Source organism: Ovis aries, chromosome 4 (genome assembly GCF_016772045.2).
Source record: "Ovis aries strain OAR_USU_Benz2616 breed Rambouillet chromosome 4, ARS-UI_Ramb_v3.0, whole genome shotgun sequence".
In the NCBI taxonomy this organism is placed as follows: domain Eukaryota; kingdom Metazoa; phylum Chordata; class Mammalia; order Artiodactyla; family Bovidae; genus Ovis; species Ovis aries.
Genome location: NC_056057.1, coordinates 78,544,017 through 78,570,421, shown reverse-complemented (window position 1 = coordinate 78,570,421; position 26,405 = coordinate 78,544,017). Strand labels below are relative to the sequence as shown.

The following is a 26,405-nucleotide window of genomic DNA, read 5'->3' as shown; positions in this document are numbered from 1 at the left end:
CCCTACTGCCCCCGGGCTTCTCGGGCGGTCTCGCTGAGGAGCAGAAGGCCCCGAAGCGCAAGAGGACCCGGGGCTGCGGCATTGAGGGCGCCTAGTGGCCATGTTGGAAACTGGCGGAAAAGTTGTAACGCGGGCAACAACTGTTACGTGAGCCACGCTGTTGTCACGTGGTTTGTGGGCTGTGTTCCAGACTGGATGTCCAGAAACAAGGCGGGACAGCGAGAACATTTTGCTTGAGAGTCCAAAGAGGAAAATGCGACCTTTCTGTTGGTGTGTTTCCCGTTACTAACATAGTCGTGAGTGAAATGCAAGGTGATGTGCATAAATAAAAGAAGACAAGATTGTCAAGTGAGTGCATGTACCAGTATTAAATGGACAGAGCTAGATGCAGAATAGAGAATCTGGTGTGCCATCCTGTGAAATATACATATACGTATGTATATATGTGTGTGTGTAGTATATATGTGTACGCACAGTATATATATACTCACACAGCATGTATACGTGTTCTAAGGGTCTTTCAAAGCATAATCTGAAAATCGAAGCATAACACTCAAATATATAATGAACACATCAGAGATTTATCCATTTTAATTGACAGCTTTTCGAGAAACTGGGTATTTATAACTTTCAGAAAGCAGTAAGATGGCTAGATTGTATACAAAGCTGGCTGGTGTCCTATAAAATGGTGTAGATTATCTTTCCTAGTGGATGGAAATGATTTGCATCTCTACTGGCCTGAGATCTACAAGTTAACATGTTTCTTCATAGTATATGGACTCTAATGAATTGTAAATAAAGTCAAACTCAGATAAATTGCTCTAGAGCAGTGATTCCGAAACTTTTTGGACTTAGGACCTATTTACAGGGGATTCCCTGAGGGTCCAGTGGTTAGGACTCTGCATCAGAGTGCCCAGGTTCAATCCCTGGTCCAGGAACAAAGATCCCGCAAGTGTGGCCATGGCCAAAAGGAGAAAAAAAAGACCCATTTTCATTCTTAAAATATATCAAAGATTCTTTGGAGTCTTCATAAATTTTATGTGTGTTATGTTTATTGATAGTTACCATATTGGACATAAAAACAAAATGTTTAAATATTTATTTATGCATTTTAATATAATAAAAATATGTTAACATTTTTGTAAAGAAGTAAGGTCCTTCGCAAAGAGTCGGACACGACTGAGCGACTGACGGAACTGAACTGAACTGAAGGTTCTTCAGAGCAGTAAAAGTTTATGAGAAACAAAGCATCCTTTAAAATTTTTGCAAATCTCTTTACTATCTAGCTTAATTGAATCGATGACAGCCAGATTCTCATATCTGCTGCATTCACTGCATTGCAGTATGGTATTTTGATTGAAGTATGAGAAACCCAGTCTTATACAAATAGCAGTTTAATTGGCCTTTTCAAATAAATGTATTATTCTTGGAAACTACACCAACATTCAACAAATTGTAGTTTCTTAAAGATTAGTTGCACTGTGAAATCTGAAATTGTATCAATAAACGTCTCCTACTTTGTCACATTAATATCCATTGGTCTGTCCTAATAATTTGAGTGGATCTTTGTTCACAATCTAGTCTCTGTATACACAGAGCAAGGAGAGATGGAAGAAAGAGGCAGACCACTTCAGACTGGTAGGTAGGTTTAATAAGCAAGGACAGTTACTTGTCCTAGGCAGCCACAAGACCAGTATATTTTCACGTCCACTCTGCCAGAATCACAAACGTTTATACAGACACCTTAACTGGGTTCAATCACATACACTATCCAGATGGTCTCAAAAACACCTTCCTTTCTCCAGGTGTTGAGAGGAAGATGTTGTTGAAAACAACTCTCGCTGTGGGAATGGTAGGCAGAGCATACATTACAAGGACAGAGGAAGAGGTGAGGAGTCTCCCATTGCCTGGGTCTAGCTAGAGGGTCAGCCAGGGATCGTGTTCCCCTGAATACCCCCAACAAACTTTTACACACGTGATTTTGTAAAATCAGAATGGAAGAAGGAATGTGATGCAAGAATCTAACTATATTAAAAATGTATAAGGGCTTCCCTGGTGGTCCAGGGGTTAAGAATCCAACCAATGCAAGAGAAATGAGTTCAGTCCCTGGCCCGGGGAATATTCCACATGCTGCAGAACAACGAAACCCGTGCCCCACAACTACTGAACCCACACACCTAGAGCCCGTGCTCTACAACCACAAGGCACTGCAATGAGAAGCCCATGCGCCACAACTAAAGAGTAGCCCCCGATCTCCGCAACTAGAGAAAGCCTGAAGACAGAAACAAAGACCTAGCTCAGCCAAAAATAAACAAATAGATATTTTTTTAGTGTATGAAGCAGCTTCTCTGAAAGGGATACTGACCCCATCTGAAAGATGCTAACCCAAGTAACTTTGGAAAGCAATGGTGTCTATAAGACTAAAGGCAAAAGGAATTGCATGTAAACACTAAATTCTAAAGTTGTTTTCCACAGGAGTGTAGGTTATCATTTCTCAGACTCCTGCGTATGTATAAAGGTAATCAACAACTAAGTAAATGGTGAGGGTTATGGAGCCCGGCTTCTCATTAGTGGCATGAGAGGCTACAGAGAAGCAAGAAAGAAACCTAGAATGATTCATGTGGTTATGGGTTAGAACTGGAGGTATCAGCATAAACTCCTGTTTAGCTTAGTGTAGATACAGATGGCTTTTCATAGAAATATTTCTAGAAATGTGTACATATACAGGTCAGTATTCACATATGTATGCCCTTGCTCTCTCAGCTGAGAGGATCAGAAGCAACAAAGCCCCAGCAGCAACACACACTGAATACCCAGATCCTGATTTCTAAGCTTATCTCCAGATGAAGGACTGGAACTCCTGGGAGAAATGGCTGACTCTAGGACTGGGATAGAAATATACAAGTTGAGCTTATACCATCTTATAATGCCAGGAGATACGGAAGTGCTCAAAAAGGGAGGGAAAACCCACAGTGAAGGGAATATGTCAGAGGGACCTAGGAGCCAACTGGAAGAGTTCCCAATGGCGAAATGTGGAGCAAATAGTCACTATATTAAGACCCAAAGTTAAAAATGAGCATCCTTGGTTCCATACTGATAAAGATAGCATACTGAATAAATAATAAATGGAGGAGAACAATTTTCCTGTTCAGAAGAGTTCCAAATCATTTATGTAAACACTCCACCCTCTAGGAAGTAGAGCATAACCACTCACCCTTAAGTGTGGGCTGTGCATAGCAATTTCCCTGCAAAGAGTGCAGCATGCAAACAGGTGCAAGATGAGTGTACAGAGGAGATGCCTGGCCGCCACAACCTCAGCCAGGTAGTTAGGGTCAGTATGACAGCAACAGGTTATGGTGACTGCAGGCACCCTTGACACGATGGGCTGAGACCAACTCTCTGCCTCGTGGTCTCCCTCTGAAAAACCCATCACCTTTGTCTAATCTGGAGAAACACTAGACAAATCCCATTTGAAGGACATTCTTTAAAATACCTGACCAGTCTTCAACTGTCCAGGTCGCCAAAAACAGAAAAGGAGAGCCTGAAACACTGTCACAAATGAAAGGAGCCTAAGTAGACATAACAACTGAGTGTTGTGGAGTGTCCTGAACAGGATCGTGGCTCAGAAAAAGGACCCTGGGTAAAATTATGGAAGTCTAAACAAAATATGGATTTTTGGTTAGTAGTAATTATCAGTACTGGTTCATTCACGGTACACTGACAAGTGTATCACGCTAATGTGTTACTCGAGTTAATTTTGGAGGGTGGGCGGGGAGCATACAGGAACTCTGTATTATCTTTGTAATTTTTCTGTAAAACTATTCTATAATAAAAAAGTTTTCTTTTAGAAAAGTGTTTTTTAAAAAGGGATAACAATCTATAACCCCACTCCCCTCCCTCCCAGAAACAAGTGGAGCGTTGTGTTGGTATTGGTGCAGGGAAAGAGGCACCCTGATCCCCTGCTGGTGGAGGTATGAATAGGGCAGATGCCCTGGAAGGCACTAGTCTGTATCCATTCAGTGCTACAGCGATGGTAGCTCCCCACACATAGACAGGAGACGTGTAAACACCTACTCATCACACAGGTCCATGGTTCCATACCTGAAATCCCTTAAGGGAGCTGAATTTCAGAATTTAGGACATTTTTTTAGAAAGGTAATTTGATGCTTACAGTACATTAGATATTAGACCTCATCAGGATCTGGAGTAGCAACATGAAATCAAACTTGTTAATGTGCTAAAATATATGACTATTCACATCAAGTTGGTTGAAGAGTGTAGGTATCCTATTTATGAAAAAAAAAAAAAAGAAGAATTGTGTCTGACTTTGCAACCCCATGGACTATAGCCCTCCAGGCTCCTCTGTCCATGGAATTCTCCAGGCAGGAATACTGGAATGGGTTGCCATTTCCCTCTCCAGGGGATCTTCCCATCCCAAGGATAGAACCTGAATCTCCTGCATTGCAGGCAAATTCTTTACCATCTGAGCCACCAGGGAAGCCTGTTTATAAAGAGTATAAATAGATACATGGTGTCTGATCAGTCTTTGCTACGAAATGAGTTTGTCCAAAACTTACAAAAGAAAAAGACAAACGCACTAGGTTTTCAGAATTCTGGGGGTTCTGAAATTCCACATAAGTGACTGTGGACTTATAGCAGAAAAATAATTGAGGGCAATCTGATTGCCCATTAGCAAGGGAATGGATAAAAAACATCCTGTCCATTCACACAATGGAAAGCTGTCTCAGTTAAAATGATTGGACTACATCTCCATGTATCGACATGAATAAATTGAAAAAATGTATGCTGCATAAAAAAAAAAAAGCCTCATTCCAAAAGGATAAGTCACGTATGGTATCAATTAGGAAAATTATAAATGTGAACGAGTAAGTTGTTCACATATATGGAACTAAAGTTTTAAAACTTGCATGAGGAGGACACATGTTAAATTCAAGAGATGGATTTGGACCAGGTCACACCCAAGCCATCACGTGCCACCTGCATCACAATCAGTGTCCTTATGGATGAGATCTGGTGGCCAGAGGGTGACCGATGGTGGGCAGTCTTGTGGAGACAGCCTCTCTCAAGACCTGGGGGAAGGATAGGTCAAAGAACCCCCAGGAGGAGCCTTCGTGGCCCCTCAGGTCATGGCTGATGAGCTTGGACAGGGGCTCTGGCCCCATCAGAACTTCTGCCTGTTCTCTGATGGAGAGCTATCGAGGCCTCCTGCACTCTTGGCAGGATGTTCAAAGCTGTAGTTGATGTAGACACCGTCATGAGTGCTCATCGGGGCAGGGTGCTTTGAGCAAGAGGTCTCCTTGGTCGCAGCTGCCTCCTCCTCCTGCTTCTGCTGCTGCACCAGAGCTGGGTTGACATCAGGCCCTGCAGAGCAACAGACACAGAGCAACACAGTCAGGGAGGCGACATGCTGGGTGCAGGATGCAGGCGTGTGTTGGAGCCTCAAATGGAAGTTCCAGAGAGGGAGAGCTAAGTCCTGAGCCCCAACCTCCCATCACTGCCTTTCACCCCAGCCCTCACTTCACCATACCCCCCAAAAGCTGGTAACCGTCAATTGCCACCCATGCCCACCCTCTGGTCCCCCCTGCCTTCCAGTGCAGGTCCCTGCCATCCAGGGGTCTAGCAGGGGAAGCCCCAAGCCACCCATGGCCAGTGACTCCCTCCCCCTCCTCTCTTCCTTGGACACGCTGTGCAAGCATTCCTTGCTGAGAGAAGCCATTCCTCACTGTCATCAGGCTCAGGTCAGAGAGGGGACCCGGATCCCTGCGCCTGCCACTCGCCTCTCTGTCAGGATCCCAGCCACTCTGCAGGGGGCGGGCCACTCAGAATCTCCAAGGGGTGGCCATGACCTGTGGGACCTGTGGCTCTCCAGCCAGGTAGCCTCTGGGGAGGTCCCCACCAACCACACTCTCCTCTTCCAAAGGGGGTCAGGAAGTTTCTACAAGACTGGGGTGCCATGCGTAGGGGTGCCGGTGCTGTGTGGCCTCCAAATACACTGCATGTGACCAGCTCTATTACTGGGGTGGAGGGGTCTCGGGTTCCTCATCTGTGAAGTGGGGATGAAAACATCACCTACCTCCAGGGATGATAAGAGGATTAATATATATTTATTAGCACACAAACACACTCTTCTATTAATATAAATGTTCCATCTAAAATTACCATTATTATTATTCCTGGTGTCAGGGAACAGTGCAAAACTGAACTCTCAGCTTGCCCGCCCTATGGGGGAATGCTTCATCCAGGGGTCCCATTTAAATCTCTGTGGAGGGATGGGGTGTGTAAACAACTGTGCTCAGAAGGGACTTTTCTAGTGGTCCACTGGTTGGGAGTCAGCCTGCTCATGCTGGGGACACAGGTTTGACCCTGGTCTAGGAACTAAGATCCCACATGTCTCGGGGTAACTAAGCTCATGCAGCACAACCACTGAAGCCCATGTGCTCTAGAGCCTGTGCTCCGCAACAAGAGAAGACCACGCACCACAACTAGAGAGTAACCCCTGCTCGCTGCACCCAGAGAAAGCCCACAGCGACAAAGACCCAGAGCAGCCAATAAATAGACAATTCTTTAAAAAAGAATAACTGCGCTCTACAGTAAGCTCCGGGAGTTGGTGATGGACAGGGAAGCCTGGCATGCTGCAGACCATGGGGTCGCAAAGCATCAGACATGACTGAGCAACTAAACTGATCTGAACTGAATGCTCTACAGTGAGGAAACAGAAATGTACATGTTGCTAGTAGGAGTTTAAATGGTAAAACTTCTTGGAGGGTGTTATCAGTTGGAATGAACAATCAGTAATTCATGGACTGAACTTCCTCTAGGATATATTGGAGAATGAGGTCAAAGATTCAGCCACAAAGGATAGTCATCGCAGCACTGGCAATAACATGCAAAATCAGAAATAGTCTAGCTGTAGTTCAGTCGCCCAGGAGTGTCCAACTCTTTGCGACCCCATGGACTGCAGCACGCCAGGCTTCCCTGTCCGTCACCAACTCCCAGAGCTCGCTCAAAGTCGTGTCCATCAAGTCGGTGATGCCAAAAAACAGTCTAATGTCCAGCAACAGGGAGCTGACTAAATGAACTGTGGCCAATCCATACAAAAGGATATGTTTTTCAACTGAAAGTTGTCACCCATGAATGAGTCATGAAATCAATTTCTCAGATAACATCGGAATTTTTTAAAAAATCAATGATAGAATAGAACAGAAAATACCTGAAGCTTCTTAGGCAGTTTTACTTTGAGAAAGGCCTATTCTACTCTGCATGTCCATGTCCATACCTGTACATATCACCTCTCAATGTGAAAATCTATTTTTTGCTCAAGGTCATGATCAAAAGTTCAAAGGCATGCAGCAGAGAACCATATGGCCACTGAATGTGTTTGAAATGCATATCCGACCCAAAAAAGATGTTTTCATATGCTAAAGGAAAAACTGTAGCTTCCAAACCAGGAGGAACTGTGTGCCCACAATTTGAGGCGGGACCTGTCCCAGGTGAGCGGGCGCTGTGAGTGTTCCTGGCATTTTGCCTGTGGCTTGGAGTCTTGTGGGAGGGCCCTGGCACTCACCCAGGTAGCTGAGGATGACGGGCAGGAAGACCAGGCCGTGCAGCAGGCCCAGCAGGGTGATGAGGAGGTTGAGACGGAAGAAGAAGATCTGGATGAGCTGCGCCTTGGCCAGGCCCAGGACAAGGATGCCAGGCAGGTTGGTCATGGCCACTCCTGCAAACACCTGGGGGTCACAAGCAGGTGTCAGACTGGGCACGGGGCGGCTGGCCAAGGACCACGCAAGGCAGCCCACCTACTCACCGCACTGCCCATGGAGATGGTGGCCTCCTTAGCCCTCTCCAGCCGGGTAGGTTTGGTGCTGATGGCAAAGGAGCGGGTGATGTGGGACACAAACTCCACAGAGATGCCCACCGCCTGAGGGAAGAAAGGGGGCTTCAGCCACCCAAGGGCAGGGGCAGGGGTCTCCACCCAGGCCAGCAGGCAGCACCTAGACTCTAGAAAGAACTGGGAGCCTCGTTTCCCACACTAGAGCCCTGACACTCTGGCCGGCAGGTTACCGTGACCAGGTTGATGAGGGACACGGCATTGTAGCTGATGTCCCAGAGCGTCATGAAGCCCACAGTGTCCACCAGGATCATGATGATGGAGAAGAGGTTGAGGAGGCCGGAGCGGACGTCCATGCCCAGCAGGAAGCAGCAGACGACAAAGGTGGGCACCAGGCAGACGGTGAGCATAAACAGCCCCTCGGGGACTATGGTCAGGTACTGCTCATAGAACACGTTGGTGACCCTGTGGGGTGCAGAGCATGGTCACTGCTCCGCAGCTTCCCGTGCCCACTTCGGGATGAACACTGGGCCCAGGTGCAGCTGAAGCCTCCATGCTGGAGCCCACCCCCATCTCGTGGCCACCCTCACCAACCCAGCACCCTCACCCGCACCCGCCTCTGGAGCACATGCACTCACGAGTAAGGGAAGACCTCAAAATCTGGATCGGTGCCTGGCACCTTCCGCAGGTCGGCGGTGATGTTGGCTGCCAGTGCCCGAGTTGCCCGCAGAGCCTCTGTGAAATCCTGCGAGTTCTTCAGCAGCTTGTTGTAAGCCATGAACCGCGAGGCTGTGAAAGCCAGAGCCTCAGAACCCCCAAGAGGCAGTGACCAGCTGAGTTCAGGGCTCTGCTGCCACCATTTGGGAACTCTTAATGCATGCTGAGCAAAGGGCCCTGCATTTCGGTTTCCCCCCAGCCCTGCAAGCTCTGTAGCTGGTCCTACCACTGTGCCAGACTCAAGTTCTGGCCCTGCCTCTGATGGATGGAACTTAAAGAGTTCTCCTGAGGGACTTCACTGGTGGTCCAGTGGCTAAGACTCCAGGCTCCCAATGCAGGGGGCCTGGGTTCGATTCCTAATTGGGGAACTAGATCCCACATGCCACAACTAAGAGCTCGCATGCCATAACTAAGACCCAATGCAGCCAAATAAATAAATACATTTTTTAAAGAAAGAGAGAGATCTCCTGGATGAACCCAAACACTGCTCTGTATGGTTTCAAAACGTGCACTGGATTCTTAACATTAATTTCATTATTTTTCCAATGCATGTTTTCCAGTAAGAAAGGACCAGAAAGGGAGACAAAAAATACAACAGTTGACTTGACAGAGCTGTGGGTTGGGGGACCCCCCCCTGGGTGAATAGAATAGTCATTCATTGAACCAGCTGCCCCCTGCCCACATCTGGGTGTGACTTGCGCCGGAGAAAAGAGGAAGTAGGTGGCTCCCAAGTGCAGCGTCAGCCACTGAGAATTCCATAAATTTCACTCTGACTATGAATTTAGGGAATGGGGAGATGGAAACAGGCAGACACGGGGTGCGGTCCAAGGATGTGGAACTGGGTGACGTGACTTCTGAGGACAGGACCAGGGCAGTTAGAAGCCCCCAGGAAGGAAGAAGGAGGGAAGGTTCAAGATGGAGACTCTGTCTCCTGGGACTCGTGGGGCCCCCGGGGCAGCTGACTCTGGTCTTCCCCTCCAGTCGAGGGCAGGCTTACCTAAGATCTGGCCATCTGAGCTCATATTCACTGAGGTGGCGTATGCTGCCAGGCCACTGCAGGAGGAGGACCAGGACAGGTTAGCCAAGGATCTGTCCCCTCTGTGCGCTTGGCCTATGGCCACCCGCAGAGGCCCCGCACTGCCTCCTCCCCCTGTGACCCTGCCGTGGGCACCCACACAGCTGTCCTCCTCAGTGCCTCGCCCCCAACCACCACCCACCGCCTACCCTTTGGGACATTTGATGTTGGGCTCATCACTCAGAAACCAGGGAAGGTATTTGTGGAACTGCTCCACTGATGGCCGGGCAGAGCCCGCTGTGGGGCTCACACAGGTCTTCAAGCAGGCCAGGGAGTCTACAAAGAGAGTGGGGGGTTCTAGGCAGCAGCACCCCCCAAGGCCAGGGAGACGATGCCCTGCCCCACCTTGTGCTCCTTTCCCATCAGGATCCCCATGCATGCCCACTGTTGTAACAAGCGCGGTTACTCTGGAGGGATATGTGTTTGCCTCTACATATGGGAGGAGTGCCCCTCTCATATATGGAAACTGCTGATACCTTCAAGCAGGGGAGGGAGCAAAGTTCGAGGCAGAGAGACAGCCTCCACGGGGACTCCCCACGCCACCTACAAGTGCAGCTGCTGAGGCAGGGTCATGCAGCACCCTCAGCTCTCTCTCCACTCCCATGGCACTTGAGCAGCAGCCTGCTCAGTGGGTATGGGCACAACTCAGCAGGGCCAGGAGGGTGTGATTGCCTGGCAATCCAGCTGGACGTCTACATACATAGGTGTAGCACCCCAACCTGTGCTCCTAGGCAGGGCCCCGCCCCAAACTGACCCTGGAGGAGGGCAGGAAAGGTTAAGAGATCTTCCACTGGTCCTGTCCTCTCTCTAATCTCAATTTCCCCAAGCTATGGTGGGCCCTGAACTCCCGGAGGCCCCATACTCACTGACAGTCGAGGGGCAGAACTCATCTTTATTGGGACCATAGATATAAAGGCGGCAGCAGGAAGACGAAGTCAGCCAGTCAATGAAGTCGTCCACCCAGGAGGAGGCAGGGATGGCCAGGTAAGACCTGAATGTCAGGAAACGTCAGGGGACAGGACCGGATAGGCAGGCTGTGATGGGTCCTTCCTACAGTCCAGCCTCCATGTTGCTCCCCTCAGGCGCATGGCAGCAAGTGGGCAGCAGGGCAGGAGGGAGAGAGACACGCAGAGGTGGGCTGGGACACTCACACATCAGGGAAGTCGGTGGCGTACTGGATCTTCTGGGTTAAGGAGAAGTTGTTGCAGCCTGCACTGGAGCAGATAGCATTCATTCCTTCCTCACTGGAGAAGTTGTAGCCCCCAGTGGTGACAAAATAGACCGGGGCCCCCACCTCAAAGTAGCGGTTCATAAAGAGGAAATAGTCGATCAGGTATGAGTCCTGCAATGGAAGACAGTCAGTGAGCCCATGGCCAAACGCACCTCCAGCATACGCTCAAGAGATACACACACAGTGATATACACAGAGGTACAGGCTCACAGAGTCATGTGTACAGTTCCACTACAGAGGTACATGGTCATAAGTATACCCACAGAGGCACACACACTCCAAGGTACACCTATCTAGGTATAATTACAGGAACCTACACAGAACACACTCAACGGAGGTACAAGCACAGGGCATCACATACCCACCCCACTGTGTGAACATGCTCTCTGACACACATGTACTAACACATACAAACACATACACGTAATTTTACCCCTTCCTATATCATGCCCTGTTTGGCACAGCCACAGTCTAGCAAGTTAGCCTATGACCACAGCCCACATGGACGCACACATATAAACACCCTCGTGCACACCCTCAAGGCTGTATGCCAGGCATCTTCATGGCTCATTCCCTTCTCCTGCAACATAAAACTTCAAAGTGACATCAGGAATGATGGTGGAGTAGGAAGTACCAGGATTCTGCCTCCCCATCTAGACAACAACTGCACTGGCAGAATCTGCCTGATGTAACTATTTTGGTGCTCTGGGGTCTATTGAGGGCTTCAAGTTTCCAGAGAAAGGCCTGGATGGTAGATTGTGGTTAATCTGATCTACTTCAGCTCTTAGTATGGTACTAGCTAGGCATCGTTTATCCTCCCAGACCTGTGGCAGGCAGCCATGAATGCATTCCAGGAACAGTCTGCACACAGCTTGCATACCCACCTCTTAAATATCAAGGATCTGTGTTCTCATCACTCATTGCTGCTTCTAATCTCAGTAGAGTAGAAACCAAGTCAGGTGCCATTAGAACCTTCACCTCAAACTGAAGTGACTGCCAAGATACTTAAAGATTATCTTTACTTGTCCAAGATATTAAAGGGCAAGTGCTAAATTTGTCTTCCCCCTTCATAGTTCCCTTTTTCTTCTTTTGAGAACCAGACTTTTAAGAAACATGCTACTCAAAAGCAACCACAAATACAAGGAAAAGTAGATAGTCACTGCACATGCCCAGGGAAAAGCGGAGACTCAGAAAAGATCTGTAAAGACTTTACATCTCAAGCTGATCTCCAGGACAGAGACATCCGCAACAATTAACTTTTTAAAATAAATGAATAAATTAACAAATTCTGGGGAAGGGAGAGAATCTGATTTCTGGAGTTATTTCGGACTCAAATGTCCATTTTTCAAAAATAACAACAAAATCATAAAGCATGCAATGACTCAGAAAGATATGGCCCATACCTGGGGACAAAAATTAATCAACACTATCCTTGAGAAAGACCAGACAATGGATATATTAGATAGAGACTTTAAAACGACTATCTTAGAGATGCTCAGAGAGCCAAAATAACATTGTTTTCTGGACACAGTCAAGAAAACAATGTACGAACAAAACAGAGGAACTTCCCTGGTGATCTTGTGGTTAAGAATCTGCCTTCCAATGCAGGGGACACAGGTTCAGTCCCTGGTCAGGGAACTAAGATTCTACATGCCTTGGGGCAACTAAGCCTATGCACCACAATGAAGACCTAGCACAGCCAAAGCACACTCAACACACACACACAATGGAATGATCAATAAAGAGAAAATATAAACCAGAACCAAAAAGAAGTTCTGGAGCTGAAATGTACAATAAATAAAGAAATAACTAGAGGGGTTCAAAGACATATTTGAGCAGTCAGAAGAAGAATGGCCACACATGAAGACAGGACAATTGAAATTATCAAATGAAGAACAGAAAGAAAAAAGAATAAGGAAAATGAACAGAGACTAAGGGATTGCGCAGCATCATCAAGCAGAACAACGCACATATCATAAGAATCCCAGAAAGAAAAGAGAACGAGGAAAAGAGATTATCTGAAGAAACAATGGCCAACATTTCACAAATTTGATAAAAGATATGAGTATAAAAATCCATAGAACTTTAGCAAACTCTTAGTAGGAAAACTCAAAGAGACCCAGAACCAAGGCACATTACAATTCAAGTGTTGAACGATAAAGACAAAAAGAGAATTCTGAAAGCAACGAGAAAGAAGAGGCTTATTATAGATAAAGATTATAAGCATAGTTCCTATCAGAAAACTTGGAGGCCAGAAGGCAGTGGATTTGTATATTTAAAGAACTTAAGTGCAAAAAAACTCTCAACCAGGAGTCCTATTTTTGGCAAAACTGTCCTTCAAAAATGAGGGAAAAAATTAAAGCATTCCCATATGAATAACTACAGAAGAAGTCTGTTGCCACAAGACCTGTCCTGCAAGAGGCTTCAAGTTGAAGTGAAATGATGCTAAAGTATACCTCAAAGTCATGTAATTAAATAAAGATCACCAGTAAAAGTAAATACATGGGAAATTATAAAAGCTAGTTTTATCACAACTTTGGTTTGTAATTCCATTTTTTATTTCTACATATCTTAAGAGATTAACACATAAAAAAGTATTATTCTATGTTTTTGAATACACAATGTATAAAGATGCGATTTTATGATAGCAATAACTGAAAGGAAATGGAAAGGAGCAATATAGGAATAGATTTTTTGTATGCAATCCATGTTAACCTAGGATAAATTCAACACATTGTAAGATATTTAATGTAATTTCCCTGGTAACCACAAAGGAAATAGCCATATAACATACCCAAAAGGAAATGAAAAAGAATTTAAACATTTCACTATCAACTAAACACAAAAGAAGATGGCAATTCAGGAAATGAGAAACAAAAAAGCTATAAAGTACACAGAAAACAAATAGCACAATAACAATTCTCTCCTCATCAGTAATTGCTTTACATGTAAATAGACTACTCTCTCTAATAAGAAGTCAGAAGTTGACAGCATGGGTTAGAGAAATAGGATCCAACAATATGGTGTCTATAAGAGTCAGCTGAGATCCAGAGACACCCACAGGTTGAAAGTGAAAGTATAGAAAAAGGTATTCCATGCAAATAGTGCACAGTTTGCAAAGATTGCAAAGATATTCCATGCAATAGTAGGCTATCCCACTGCCAGGTAAAATAGGCTTTAAATCAAAAAATGTTTACAAAGGACAAAGAAGAACATTATATATTATTAAAAGATTCAGTACAGCAAAGGTAAGTGTATATAAACAGTTCCACATCTAATGAATGACCATCAAAATCTATGAAGTGAAACTTGACAGAACTGAAGGGAGAAATAGGAAGTTCTACAATGAGCTCAATACTCCACTGTCGGTAACGGGTAGGACACCCAGACAGAAGACAAGTAAGGAAATGGAGGACTTGAACCACACTAAACCAACTAAATCTAGCAAGCTTATACAGAAACTCTGCCCAACAACAACAAAATGCGTATTCCTCTCAAATACACATGGAACATTCGGCAAGATAAACTAGGTATTTAGCCACATATTAAATCTCAATATTTAAAAAGATAGATGTCATATTATGTATATACCCTGACCATGACTGCATGGTTAGAAATCATTAACAGAAGGAGAATTGAAAAATTCACAGTCATAGAAATTATACATCCTAGCAATGATTTATCTTGACTGACACCAAAAGCACAGTTAACAACAGCAAAAATAGACAAATTAGACTTCATGAAGATTAAAAACTTAAGTACATCAAAAGATACTACCAATAGAGTAAAAAAAGCAACCAACAGAAATGAAGAAAATATTTACAAATCACATATTTGATATCTTATATTAATTAATCAGATATTCATCCCACATATCTGATAAGGGATTAATTATCCAAGATATCTAAAGAACTCTTTAAACTTAGCAACAATAAAATCCAGCCCAATTCAAAAACAGACATTTCTCCAAACGAAATATACAAATGGCCAATAAGTAAATGCTTAACATCACTAATTATTAGGGAAACATAAATCAAAACCACAATGAGATACCATCTCATATCTATTACGATGGCTGCTGTCAAAAAACAAACAAACAAAACAAAACCCAGAAAATCAGGGTTGGTGAAGACATGGAGAAATTGGAACCCTGTGCACTATTGGTAGGAATGTAAAATGATACAGCTATATAGAAATCAGTATGAAGGTGCCTCAAAAAATTAAAAATAGAATTGCCATATGATTTAACAATTCCGCTTCTGGGTATATACCCAAAATAATTGAAAGCAGGGTTTCAAAGAGATATTTGTAAACCCATGTGCATAGCTGCATTATTTCACAATAGCCAAAACATGGAAGCAACCCATATCAACAGAAAAATGGTTAAGCAAACTGTGATATATATGCATTCATACATACAGGAATATCATTCAGCCTTAAAAGGGAAGGAATTCTGATACATGTTACAACATGATCAAACCTTGAGGACATCATGCTAAATGAAATAAGCCCATCACAAAAGGACAAATGTATGATTCCACATGTGTAAGGGACCTGGAATAGACAAATGCAGAGACACAAAGGAGAATGGGGCGGGGGGTGCACCAGGGACTGGGGGAGGAGGAATGGGGAGTTAGCATTTAATAGGGACAGAGTCCCAGCTTTGCAGGATGAAAGAGCTATGGAGATAGGTGCTGGTGAGGATTGTACAACGTCCTTAATGCCACTTAAAAAATGGTTAAAATGGCAAATTTTATGTTATATTTTACCAGAAAAAAATTGAAAGAAATACATTTTATATAGTCATAAGAAACAAAGCTCCCCCAAAGAAAAATAAACAAAGAGCATAAACAAAACCTCAGCTGGGAGACTTCCCTAGTGGTCCAGTGGCTGACTCCCCACTCCCAGTACATGAGGCCTGGGTTTGATCACTGGTCAGGGAACTAGATCCCACATGCCACAACTAAAGATTTCACATGCCATGACTAAAGGTTCCAAGCGCCCCAACTAAGAGCCAACACAACCAAAAAAAAAAAAAAAAAAATCCCTCAGCTGGTCTTACAGCCCAGTACCACCTTCCTTCTCACTGGTCTGGCCTACCAGGCCACTGATACCCATTCTGGGGTCACTGGGGACCCTCTTCTCTTCAGCCGTGTGAGCAGTCCCCAGGGCCACCATGAGTGGCAGAGTCATTCTGGACCATTGCTGGCTTTGCAGCCTCTCCTTGCTCCCTATGGTGGCTCGAAGGTGCCATCCTGCCTGTCTGCTCTGCTCCCACCTCATCTTGCTTCCAAGACCAGCACTACCAGCAGATGACTATCAGGCCACTGGATCCAAGATTCCTGCCCATGCCCAGACCCCCGTCGCCACCTCTACAGTGGCCCTGGATGTCCAAGCCATCATGATGCTCTCTCTCCCCTAGAGCCCAGGTATGCAGACTTGCTTCCCCCAGCCACCAGCCCACCTCTGGTTGCATGTCCAGACAAACCTCAGGTCCCTGGCCTCTTCGATGTATGATTCCTGTCAACCTCATATGCTTGCTGGTCCTGGTCAGCACATTTCCCCACCCCCTCACCTGCAGCACCTCCAGCTCTCGGCCTTACTGCCTCTCCCCCCCACACCTACAGTCATCCCTGCACACAGTAAATGAGCCTTGGTGCGCCCCAACCTCCCATGGGTCAGTGCTGTGACCCTTGCCTCCTTCCTCTGCAAATCCCACTCATGCTCAGACACCCCTCAAGCCTCTCCTCCATCCAGAACCCTCAAGACCATCGAGGTCTTTTCTTCCCCAGGGCCCCCAACCCTCGTCTCTCCGAGGACAGTCCAGGGACATTTGCTGCTGCAGAACCCAGGCCTGAGGACACAGAGTGCCTGGCACTAGGCAGGCATTCACTGAGGTGTCGGTCATTCTGCCTGGACGGTCGGCTCCCATGGCCAGTCCCTCGGCTGCCTGGTCGTCTCCCTCTGGTGGCCTGGGGTTGGAGCCAAACTCAGGCACTTTCCATGCAGAATGTGGCTTCTCTTCCCAACTCTGCATGATGCATGGTCCCTCACCCCTACCACACCCCTGGTTCAGGCCAACCCATCCACTCTGCGCTGCTGATTGCCCTCACAGCCTTGGGGACTGAGGAGAGGGGAGGGAGGGCACCTACCTTGGGCAGAGCCAGCTGCTGGTCCAGCCCCACATTAACGTAGCACATGAAATACAGACTTGCTCCGAACAGGGCCAGGAACAGCAGCACCTGGGAAGGGAAGCATCGCATGAAGGCCTCCCGCCCAGTGACGGGTCAGCAGCTTCCCAGTCTGGGTCTGGACGGGGTCTTGTAGGAAACATTCTGGAGTTGGGCCAACTTGAATCTCAGCAACCCCTCCCCGCCCCGGCTTCAGTCCCTGGACCTGGGCAAGCTCCAGACCCCTCCAATGACCACGGGCAAGGATCAAGGCTAAGCAGACCCTCCCGCCCCAGACACTGCCAGGGCCCCCCAACCCTGGGTGGCATGAGGTCCCCCTGCTGCCCTCTCGTCCGCTCACCACGACCACGCGGGTGAGCCAGTGCAGCAGGAATGGGACGTAGAACTTGCGGAAGAATCGGAGCAGGAGCCCCTCATCCTGGCTAGGCGGGGGCAGCTTCCGGGCTGTCTTGCAACAGCAGATGTCCATCCGGGAGGCCTAGAAGGAGGAAGGCACTCAATATGACCCCAAAACAGACCCTGGGGACCACTTCCGTCCCGTGGAGTGGGCGAGTCACCTTCCACGGGTGGACTGTGCCAGCACCGCATGGCGGGGACATGCCAGTGTGCTCTTTTCTTTATCTTCTTTTTCTGCCTTGATAAAATACCTTTGAACTTTGCACCATCACTGAAACAAGAGCTCCCTCCCTGTCAGTCTCTCACTTATATTTTATTTCACGACCTCAGGTACTTTTAGCAGGTTTGATCATATTCCCTCAAATGACCAAAACAAAGTTAATTTTCCATGGGACATCAGGGACTTGGTGGCCTAAACATTCCAGCACACTGTTCCCACTCTCAGTCCCCATGCTCTGAGCCTTCTGTGCAAAGTGAAGCCACTCCATCCCCGGCCAAGATGGGGACCAAGGGTGAGTCCCTGGGCCTTGCCTCCACCCTTACCTCTTGCCTCCTGCTGTCAAGGGAGAGCAAGGCCACAAAGGCTGACATCTGTAGCAGGAAGTCAAGAAGCACTGCAAAGCCGGAGGTCAGGGCAAAGGTCCGTACAGCTGGCATGGGGGTCAGGGCTCCTGGGGGATGGGGAGAGGGGTCAAGAGTGAATCTCAGGGCCTGGCACCTGCTCAGATGGGAAAGCCTTCACGAACTCCCAGTGCCTGGTGGGGAGGGGTTGCTCAGGCTCACCTAAGAAGAAGCAGATGGCCTCAGAGAGGCTGCAGAGAAGCATGCTGGGGGCCACTCTGCCCAGGGCTCGGCCGATGTGGGCCTCCCGTTCTTCCCCAGGCCTCCGAGGCAGCCTCTGCGTGAGGACGGCAGGGACAGGGTCAAGATCTGACCAAGGGCTCTGTCCCTCAGAGGCCAGCTGGGGGCTGCCACATGCCCTCACTCCCCAAGGCATGGGCATGCCTGGAGATGCAGCCAGGCCCAAGGAACTGCCCCCACCTTCCCCAGTGGGGACAGTGGGGCGGTGACACTCCATCCTGCCACATCTTCCGCTTCTCAGGGTCTGGCCCAGAGAAACGCATGGTGTATTTTGGGATGTCCATAGCATCCTTCCTCTGACTCATTACTGGAACCCTAAATGTTCACTAACAAGAGAGGCTAAAGACTACATGTCTTTCCGTGGAATGCTACCTAGCACTGAAAAGACAGAGGCGGCTCTGTGTAGAACAGAGAGGAACAAACATGACTCCATATTGGACCTCTAACCTTTGTGCTCTGTTGCCTGTGCTTGGTCTTATTGTCTCTGGATCTTTTGTAAAAGGACGTTGCCCAGAGCCTGGAATATACATGACAGCCCGTTGCCAAGGCTCTGACCTTTAAAGGTATAACACTTTTCCATTCATATAGAGATTAAAAGGTTGCAGAACAGAATCTAACATTTGCCATGTTGGAGGGGTTTGGGACCTACTTTGACAGCTGCAAGAACAAAAGATTCTGGCACCAAAAGGTTTGCAACACCCAGCCACACCACTTCCCCCTTTAGTATAAATTCTAACTCAGGTGAGGTGGTTCTTTGGGACACTAGTCCACCATCTTCTCAGTCTGCTGACTTCAAATAAAGTCACTTTTCACTATTCCTTTCCCCAGCATCTCATCTCTCGATTTATTGGGCTGCCATGCAGTAAGCAGTATGAGCTTGGGCTCAGTAACATATGTGCTGTGTGACACTCTTGCCAGACAATGTGGGGCTAACTGAGAGCAAGTTCAGGAGACATGTGAGGTATGAATGCATTTATGTGAAAGATAAACACAGAGCCCTGTTTTCTACAGGAATTGTACACATGGACATCGGTGCTTACGAAGAGGCTGAAATGAACCCAGCAAACCCATGGGGGCATGCCTGGGTGAGTAGGGGCAGCTGAGGGTGTGCAGAACTCCTGTCCCCTTACCTGGTACTCAAGAACGAAGATGAAGATGTTGTCGGCCCCCACGGCAAGCACCAGGAAGGGCACCACTTGAAGTATCACCAGTGAGGAAGGGACACCCAGGTAGGAGAAGAAGCCCATGGAGGCCAAGACTGCTCCCAGCACCACGGCCACCCCGCCCAGGCCCAGAGTGGCCTTGGAGTCCACCTGCAATGGGACCAGGCTCAGCCTCCTGGCTGCGGGGCTGCCCAATGTGCCCCCAGCCCCAGTTAGAGGAGGGCTGCATGCTCTGAGCTTCTGCACTTTGTCCACTCTGCAGTGCCGTCCTCCCAAGAGCGGGCCCTGTGAGCCTGACCACTTCTTCCTCGAGCATGCATTGTAAGACGATGTAAATACCAACTTTGCATTTGCACAACTCGAGGGAGGGTTGTCATGAGCAGAGTGAAAACTCGCATGGCCTTTCGAAATAGAACACTTCAAGAAGCATCACCCCTTGGAGGAGCCACCCTGGGTATGTCCACTTTGCTGTTTTGAAGTGCTCTAGAAAGTAGGTTGGGAAGGTTCTAGGCACCCTGATGGTGGGCCAGCTCACCCTCACAGCTCCCCTCTCACTTCTCACCGGTACCCGACGCCAGCTGGAGTAGCTGCCCAGGGCCAGGGAGATGTACAGGAAGATGACAAGGTAGCTAACAGCAAAGATGGGCAGGTCCTCGGCCGTGGTGCTGTTGATCTCATCCTCCAGGGAACGCTGTGGACACACACCCGACCAGACCCACTGACCCAAGAGCTCGGCCAGAGGGCACCGTGTATGTGAGTCCGTGTGAGCTCTGACATGGCTGCAAGAACAGCTGTAGCATCACCCCATCCTCCTGGGCAGGCACCCGGCAGCTCAGGGTCACTCGGGAGGGGTGAGGGCAGGATGGGGATACAGGACCCCACCAAAACCACCTGAACTGTCTGCCCCAGAGCCAGGGACCCTGCAGCCCCTACCTCCGCCATGAATGTGACCTGGAACACATCAGCCGTCCGACGCTGAAAGGCTCGCATCTCCTCCAAGAAGGCTCCCTCCCAGAGCTTAGCCTGGGCCAGCTTGGGGTCCCCAGGAGGGTAATTGTTGAGGGAGAAGGTCATGATCAGGGCCTCTGCCTCAGAATAGTCCTTTCCTGGAAGGAGAAATGCTCAGCTACCTCCACCCACACCTCTGCTTTCCTCCCCCTACTCCAGCCTCACCCCTGCTTCCCCTCCCCCAACTGCAGCCACCCTCCTGCCTCTCCTCCCCCACCCTCCTGCCTCTCCTCCCCCACCCTCCTCACCCGAGTCATTGTGTAATTCTACATCCTACTTCCCTCTCTCAGTCAAAGGCAAAAGCTGTGGTTCCAGGCACAGAACCAGAGAACCTGAGCAGGGCTGGCGGAAGATGCAGTAAGTGACAGAGAAAGGGTGCAGGATGGGCAGGTCTGCCGTCCCCATGAGCCCTCCACCGACCAGGCCACTCCCAGGCAGCGGGACATCCCCATGGCCACCCCCATCCTTCTGTCCATGACTCCTGTCCCATATGTCCACTCACTGGCCTCCTGGGGAGGTCGGAGCTTACCTTTGTAGCCCCCCACGGCGAGGAAGGGGAAGACGGGCGCCCCATAGTCAGCCATGCAGCTCAGGGCCAGGGCTGTGCCATCTTTGTAGGTGAGGGGGGCACTGTTGGGAGAGGAAAGGACCTTTCCTGACCCCACTCCAACCACTGTGGTCCCTGTGCCTCATCCCAGACGCCCAGCACCATCCCCTGACCCCCGATCAGAACATTTCTTGGTCCAATCCAGACTGAACTGGAGCTCCCTGAGCAGGACCTCTAGTTCTCTCTCCCTTCACACCAGCCTCATGCTCCTGGCTCCACCATCATCTCCTTCCAGATCGGCAGGGGGCTGAGCATCACACACACTCCCCTGGAGTGACGGCTGGATTCTGGTACAAGCTCCTCCCTGAGTCCTAAGCACCAACAGAGACACACAGGCCTCACACTGCCCTCAGCGGTCTCCTCCCACCAGCCCAGAACCCTCCAGGCCCTGAGGTGGGAACTCCTTCTTTCCTCATTCAATGTTCCAGCCCTGTAACTGTGGTCAGGTCTCCAAGCCCTCCACTGAATCCTTTCTGTAAATAGGTCACAGGTGCCTGGACAAAGCACTCATTTTGAGTGCGTCTGTGAGTCACCAGCTGGCGGGGAGTGCCGGTTGCTGTGTGACCTTGAGCAGTTGACTATACCCCTTTGAGCCTCAGTTTCCCTGTCTCTGAAATGGGGATAATCAGGCCACCCAAGAGTTGTGAGCATCCAAAATCAAAATAAAGGCAACTCAAGGACTGGAATGGATGAGATGGTTGGACAGCATCATCAACTCAATGGACATGAGTTTGAGCAACTCTGGGAGATATTGAAGGACAGGAAAGCCTGGCGTGCTGCAGTCCATCAGGTCTCAAAGAGTCAGACACGACTGAGCGACTGAACAGCAACAAAGGACTGGAAACCCGGAGCCAGAGCTTCTTCTCCTGACCTGCCAGTTTCGAGGGCCAGCCCTGGGGCTGAGGCACAGACTCTGGGAAGCAGCCCACACTTGGTTCGCCTGACGGGTGGGAGCCCTGACTCTAATCCAGAGGTATTCAGGGTGACCCAGGGCCTCAGGAGCCCTAGAGACCCTTTCAAGGTCTACAAAGTCAAAACTATTTCCATAATAACACTAAGATGCCATTCTGTTTTCACCCTTCTTTGATCTCAGGTCTGTGGCCTACAGACAGTTCACTGACATGACTTTAGTTTCATATTGCAGCTAACATTTAGGAAAGCATCACTTGCTGAGTTTGATGAAGTAGTAAAGAAAACCCACAATTCTCTGGAAAGGCTTTGACAACACACTTCCCTCCTCTGGCTACATGGATGGGTGTGCAGCCAAGCATTCTCGCTGTGCTTCAACCAACAGGCCAAATGCAGAACCAGATGCCAGAATCCAGCATCTTCTGCTAAGCCAGACCCCAAAGAGATTTGCAAAGATGTAAAACAATGTTACTGTGATCACTCCTGATATTTTCAGTACAGAAAATACGATTATTTTCATAAAAATATGTTATGGGACTTCCTGGTGGTCCAGTGGTTGAGAATATGCCTATTGGTGTGAGGCACGCGGGTTCGATCCCTGGTCCATGAGGATCCAACATGCTGTAGAATGGCTGGGCCCATGCGTGCACCACAACTAATGAGCCCATGAACCACAACTACTGAAGCCTGTGTGCCTTTGACCCTGTGCTCCACAAGACAAACCACTGCAATGAGAAGCTTCAGCACCACATCAAAGAGCCTGTGTGCCGCAACAAGGACCCAGCACAGAAAAAAAAATTAATAATTTCCTTTAAAAATATAAATAAATAAAAAATGTTATTTGTGTCAGCATATAATGGGCCTATTATAGCTATTGTTGGAGAATTAATTAACTATATTGTCATTTCTCAGTTTTACTTTCTCATGTGGTAAATGTCAGTGAATATAACCTCTACCCACACCCAAGCTCTCTGGGGTGCTTGGTCTTTTGTCAAGAGTGAAGGGACCCTGAGACCAAGCATTTGGAGACCTCTGCCCACTCCAACCCCAGGGGGCCTCAGGGCTGCTAGCCAGCCTGCTCCTTTCCAGGCTTGGTATCTCTCAAACCTCCACTCTTGGTCCCAAGACCCATAAGCTTCACTGGCTTCCTGCTTGCACCACGGCCAAGTGGACGCAGCTGGGGACCAAGCCCCAAACAGCTTGAAGGGGTGTGACTGCTACCTGCACAGGGCACCTGGCCTAGGCCCAGGCCCCTGCCCAGGCCTGGGGCACCTCATGGGCTGCCCATGGCCCTGCTGGCCTGCACCCAGGCCGAGCACGGCCTTCAGATCGCTCTGTGACCCTTAAACCAAGAACGTGCAAGGACGAGTCCAGCTATGTCAGGAGCGCTACAGAAAGACCACGTGGAGGCCAGGACGGTCAAGTGTGAATCAGCTATGGCGAGCGTGCACTCCACTGAGGATGGGGAGCCCAAGAAGGAAGTTGGAGAGACACGGCACATCACACCCCATGTGACCGAGACGCAGAGCACCTCAACCATACAAGATGTGTACCCAGCCTGGGCCCCAGGAGGCCAACGCTGACCCCAGAACCTGGTCCCAAGAGGACTCACTTGGCGCAGTAGAGGAAGTGGTCCCTCCAGTCCACCTGGGCGGTCTGCCCTGACAGCGTCTGGTTGGCTGTGAGCAGCAGCTGAGTGCGGTTGTTCTGGAAGTACTGCAGGAGGCTGTTGACGCAGCAGTCAGACAGACTGGCGTTATGTGGGTTGAGGGGGGCGTAGCAGGTGTCCCGCAGGGAGACGTTCCGCTGCTCCTCTGGCGACCACACCTGCAGATGCCGCAGCCTCTCCTGCAATTCCAGCACCTCCAACAGCAGATCCGAGGACAGGATCCCGCTGAAGTTCTTGGGCCCCAGCAACAGGGAGTCATACCTATAGCTGGGCCGGTGAGGTGCCGTCATGAACACCTGGCTAGTTCGGAAGAAGGGGCCGAAATACTTGTCGTGGAATGCCTTCTCGCGTCGGGCTAGGCTGTTGGGGGCTGACCACAGCTCCACGGGGTCCGTGGTCAGTTCTATAAACGCCAGGCCCCCTGCCATGGCCACGACCACAACCACAGATACCGCCAGGATGGTCAGTGGCCACGAGGCCACCCAAGTGCCCCAGCACTGGAAGCAGCGGCTGAGGAGGGTGTGGGTGGAGAGGCTAAGCCTGTGGGCCAGGCTGATGCTTTCCTTGGGTTTGGGCGTCTTGCGCTTGCCCCTGCACCACTCGGCCAGGCGGGATCGCAGGAGGAAGGCCGTGAGCAAAACAAAGAGAGAGCAGAGGATGATAATGAGGACCAGGCTCCCTTCCATCCGGCCCAGGCGGAAGGTGGGGTCCAGGGCCCGGGGCTGGGCAATCACGGGGCAGGAGGCGGCACAGTCCTGGCAGGAACAGGCCGCTGCACCATCCCCCTGGGACTGGTTGCAGGGCACAACCTCATCATTTAGAGGCTGTATCACGCTCCCCTCGGCCTGGCTAGGCTCCCACAGGTGGAAGGTGATGTCCAGGGGTGCCAGGCCATTGCTCGTGTCCCCCTGGAAATTGAGCCAGCGCTGGGCGTTGCAGAGGGCAGAGCCATAGACGCCACACATGGAGCCCACGGCCAGTGTGGCAGCTGCGGGGATGCGCACACGGCTGCAGGAGTCGTAAGTCTGCTCAGCGAAGCTGCGCTGGTAAAAGGCCTCGTAGGCCACCACGGCCTGGGCCTGGCTGTCCCCCTGTGTGACCACTCGGGTCACATTTATGAAGAGGCTCTGGTTGGGGCTGCAGGTGTTGTGGCAATGCAGGCTCACGAAGTTGTCAGAGCAGGCAGGACAGCGGGTGAGGAGGGCCTTGGTGACCCGCAGGCTCATGTCCAGGGCCACCAGCTGCTTGGAGGAGCAGCAGGCGTAGGTGGTGTTGGCACCAGTGTAGAGACGGGGACAGATGCTTTGTAGGAGAGCCAGGTGGTCACCTGTGATGTGGCGAGCAGGCGAGTTATCCAGGCAGGACACATTGGACAGCGAAGCCAGGCTTCCAGACAGCTCCGGGTTCTTCCCGCACTCATCGTAGAAGGCGCAGTAGCCAGGCTGGTGTATGGGTGTGTACACCTCACTCTGGGCCTGTGGAACAAGGCGGTGTCACCATGGGCCCCAGTGCTGGCCAGCTCCTCTGGGTAGCTGATGGGGCAGTGGGCAGCCAGGGAGGGTGTGGGGAATGATGCCAAACAGGGCAGATGAGGGGTGGACATCGGGCAATTCCAGGATGCCAGGGGATCCAGGGGAGCACTGGGGGAGATGGGGTGCCCAAGTAGCACATGGGACTCTCGGCGGTGTCTAAGGATGGTGAGCAGATGGGTGAAGGCCTGGTTGATCCTGAGTGACAGGGTCACTGAAGAGAGAGGTGACCTGACATATCTGGGAGAGAACAGGGTCACCCAGGAGACCCCTGGACCCCTGTGTGGTCCTCCTGAGAAACAGTGGCCCCTGGACAAGGTGAGGGGCTGACTCCCAGGGGCCATGTGAATGCAGGCCCTGTGTGCCTCGGGCATCTTTGCCATAGCAGTCAGCCACCACCATGCCCAAACTGCGGACCACACCCAGAGGCCGGGGCCCCTCTTGGAGATTCTGAGTAGAGCTTCCCCTGCCTTCACCTGCCAGGGGCTGAAAACCTTCACCCACCTCCTCAGACGTGGAAATGAGCAGGAAACTTGAGAGGTAAGAACCTCGGACCTCCTCCCTGGATGCCAAATCGTCTGTGGGTGATTCTCCCCTTGAATCCACCTCATCAACACCCCAGGACTGGATCTTCCTTTAACCTACCACCAGCCACCTTAAGCCAGGACACCCACAGTGGACCAGGGATGGGAAGAACTTGGTCACACCCAAACCAGCGATCCCATTCCCCATGCTTGTGTCCATCTGAGCCCATGATCTGGAGACTTAAGCAGCCCAAGACCCCCGACCTGCACCCCTTCTCTGGGGAGCCTGGAATCCCTCATCTATGTAGAAATTGCCCCCAACTGCAGATCCCTGGCCCTCTCTCACAGTTGCCAAGCAGCCCTTGCCCGGAGTGGACACAAGGACTCACCGAGTGCAGGAGCAGGGCCCAGAGCAACCAGCCCTTCAGGCTAGTCTCCACCATCCTGGCACTGGGCAGGGGTCAGAGGGTAAGTGAGGCCAGGGCTTGGGGACAGCCAAGGGCCAGCTCCTGACAATGCCAGAGCCCACTTCAGCCGTACATATACTGAAACTGGGGACGGACTACAGGGCAGCTTCCTTACCAGGGACAGTATCACCTGACTGGGTTGGGGACCAATGGGGCTGAGCCCTGTGCCTCCCGGGGCTGTCCGCTAGTTAATGATCGATGGGTCACTT

General features: G+C 49.8%; 1 protein-coding gene across 1 annotated transcript; it reads right to left on the bottom strand.

Annotated features, from left to right (window-relative positions):
- Positions 1 to 1,629: 1,629 nt before the first annotated feature.
- On the bottom strand, positions 1,630 to 26,282 carry NPC1L1 (NPC1 like intracellular cholesterol transporter 1). The gene is made up of 19 exons (XM_004008262.6): positions 26,119 to 26,282; positions 23,620 to 25,151; positions 21,021 to 21,121; positions 20,417 to 20,589; positions 20,046 to 20,174; positions 19,451 to 19,633; positions 18,243 to 18,357; positions 18,003 to 18,130; positions 17,404 to 17,541; positions 17,025 to 17,114; positions 10,793 to 10,983; positions 10,508 to 10,632; positions 9,791 to 9,917; positions 9,564 to 9,619; positions 8,488 to 8,638; positions 8,083 to 8,314; positions 7,826 to 7,939; positions 7,586 to 7,748; positions 1,630 to 5,382 (listed from the first exon to the last, which is right to left on the bottom strand). The coding sequence occupies exons 1-19, from the start codon at positions 26,170 to 26,172 to the stop codon at positions 5,183 to 5,185; spliced, it is 4,002 nt and encodes a 1,333-aa protein (XP_004008311.1). The 5' UTR covers positions 26,173 to 26,282; the 3' UTR covers positions 1,630 to 5,182.
- Positions 26,283 to 26,405: the final 123 nt, after the last annotated feature.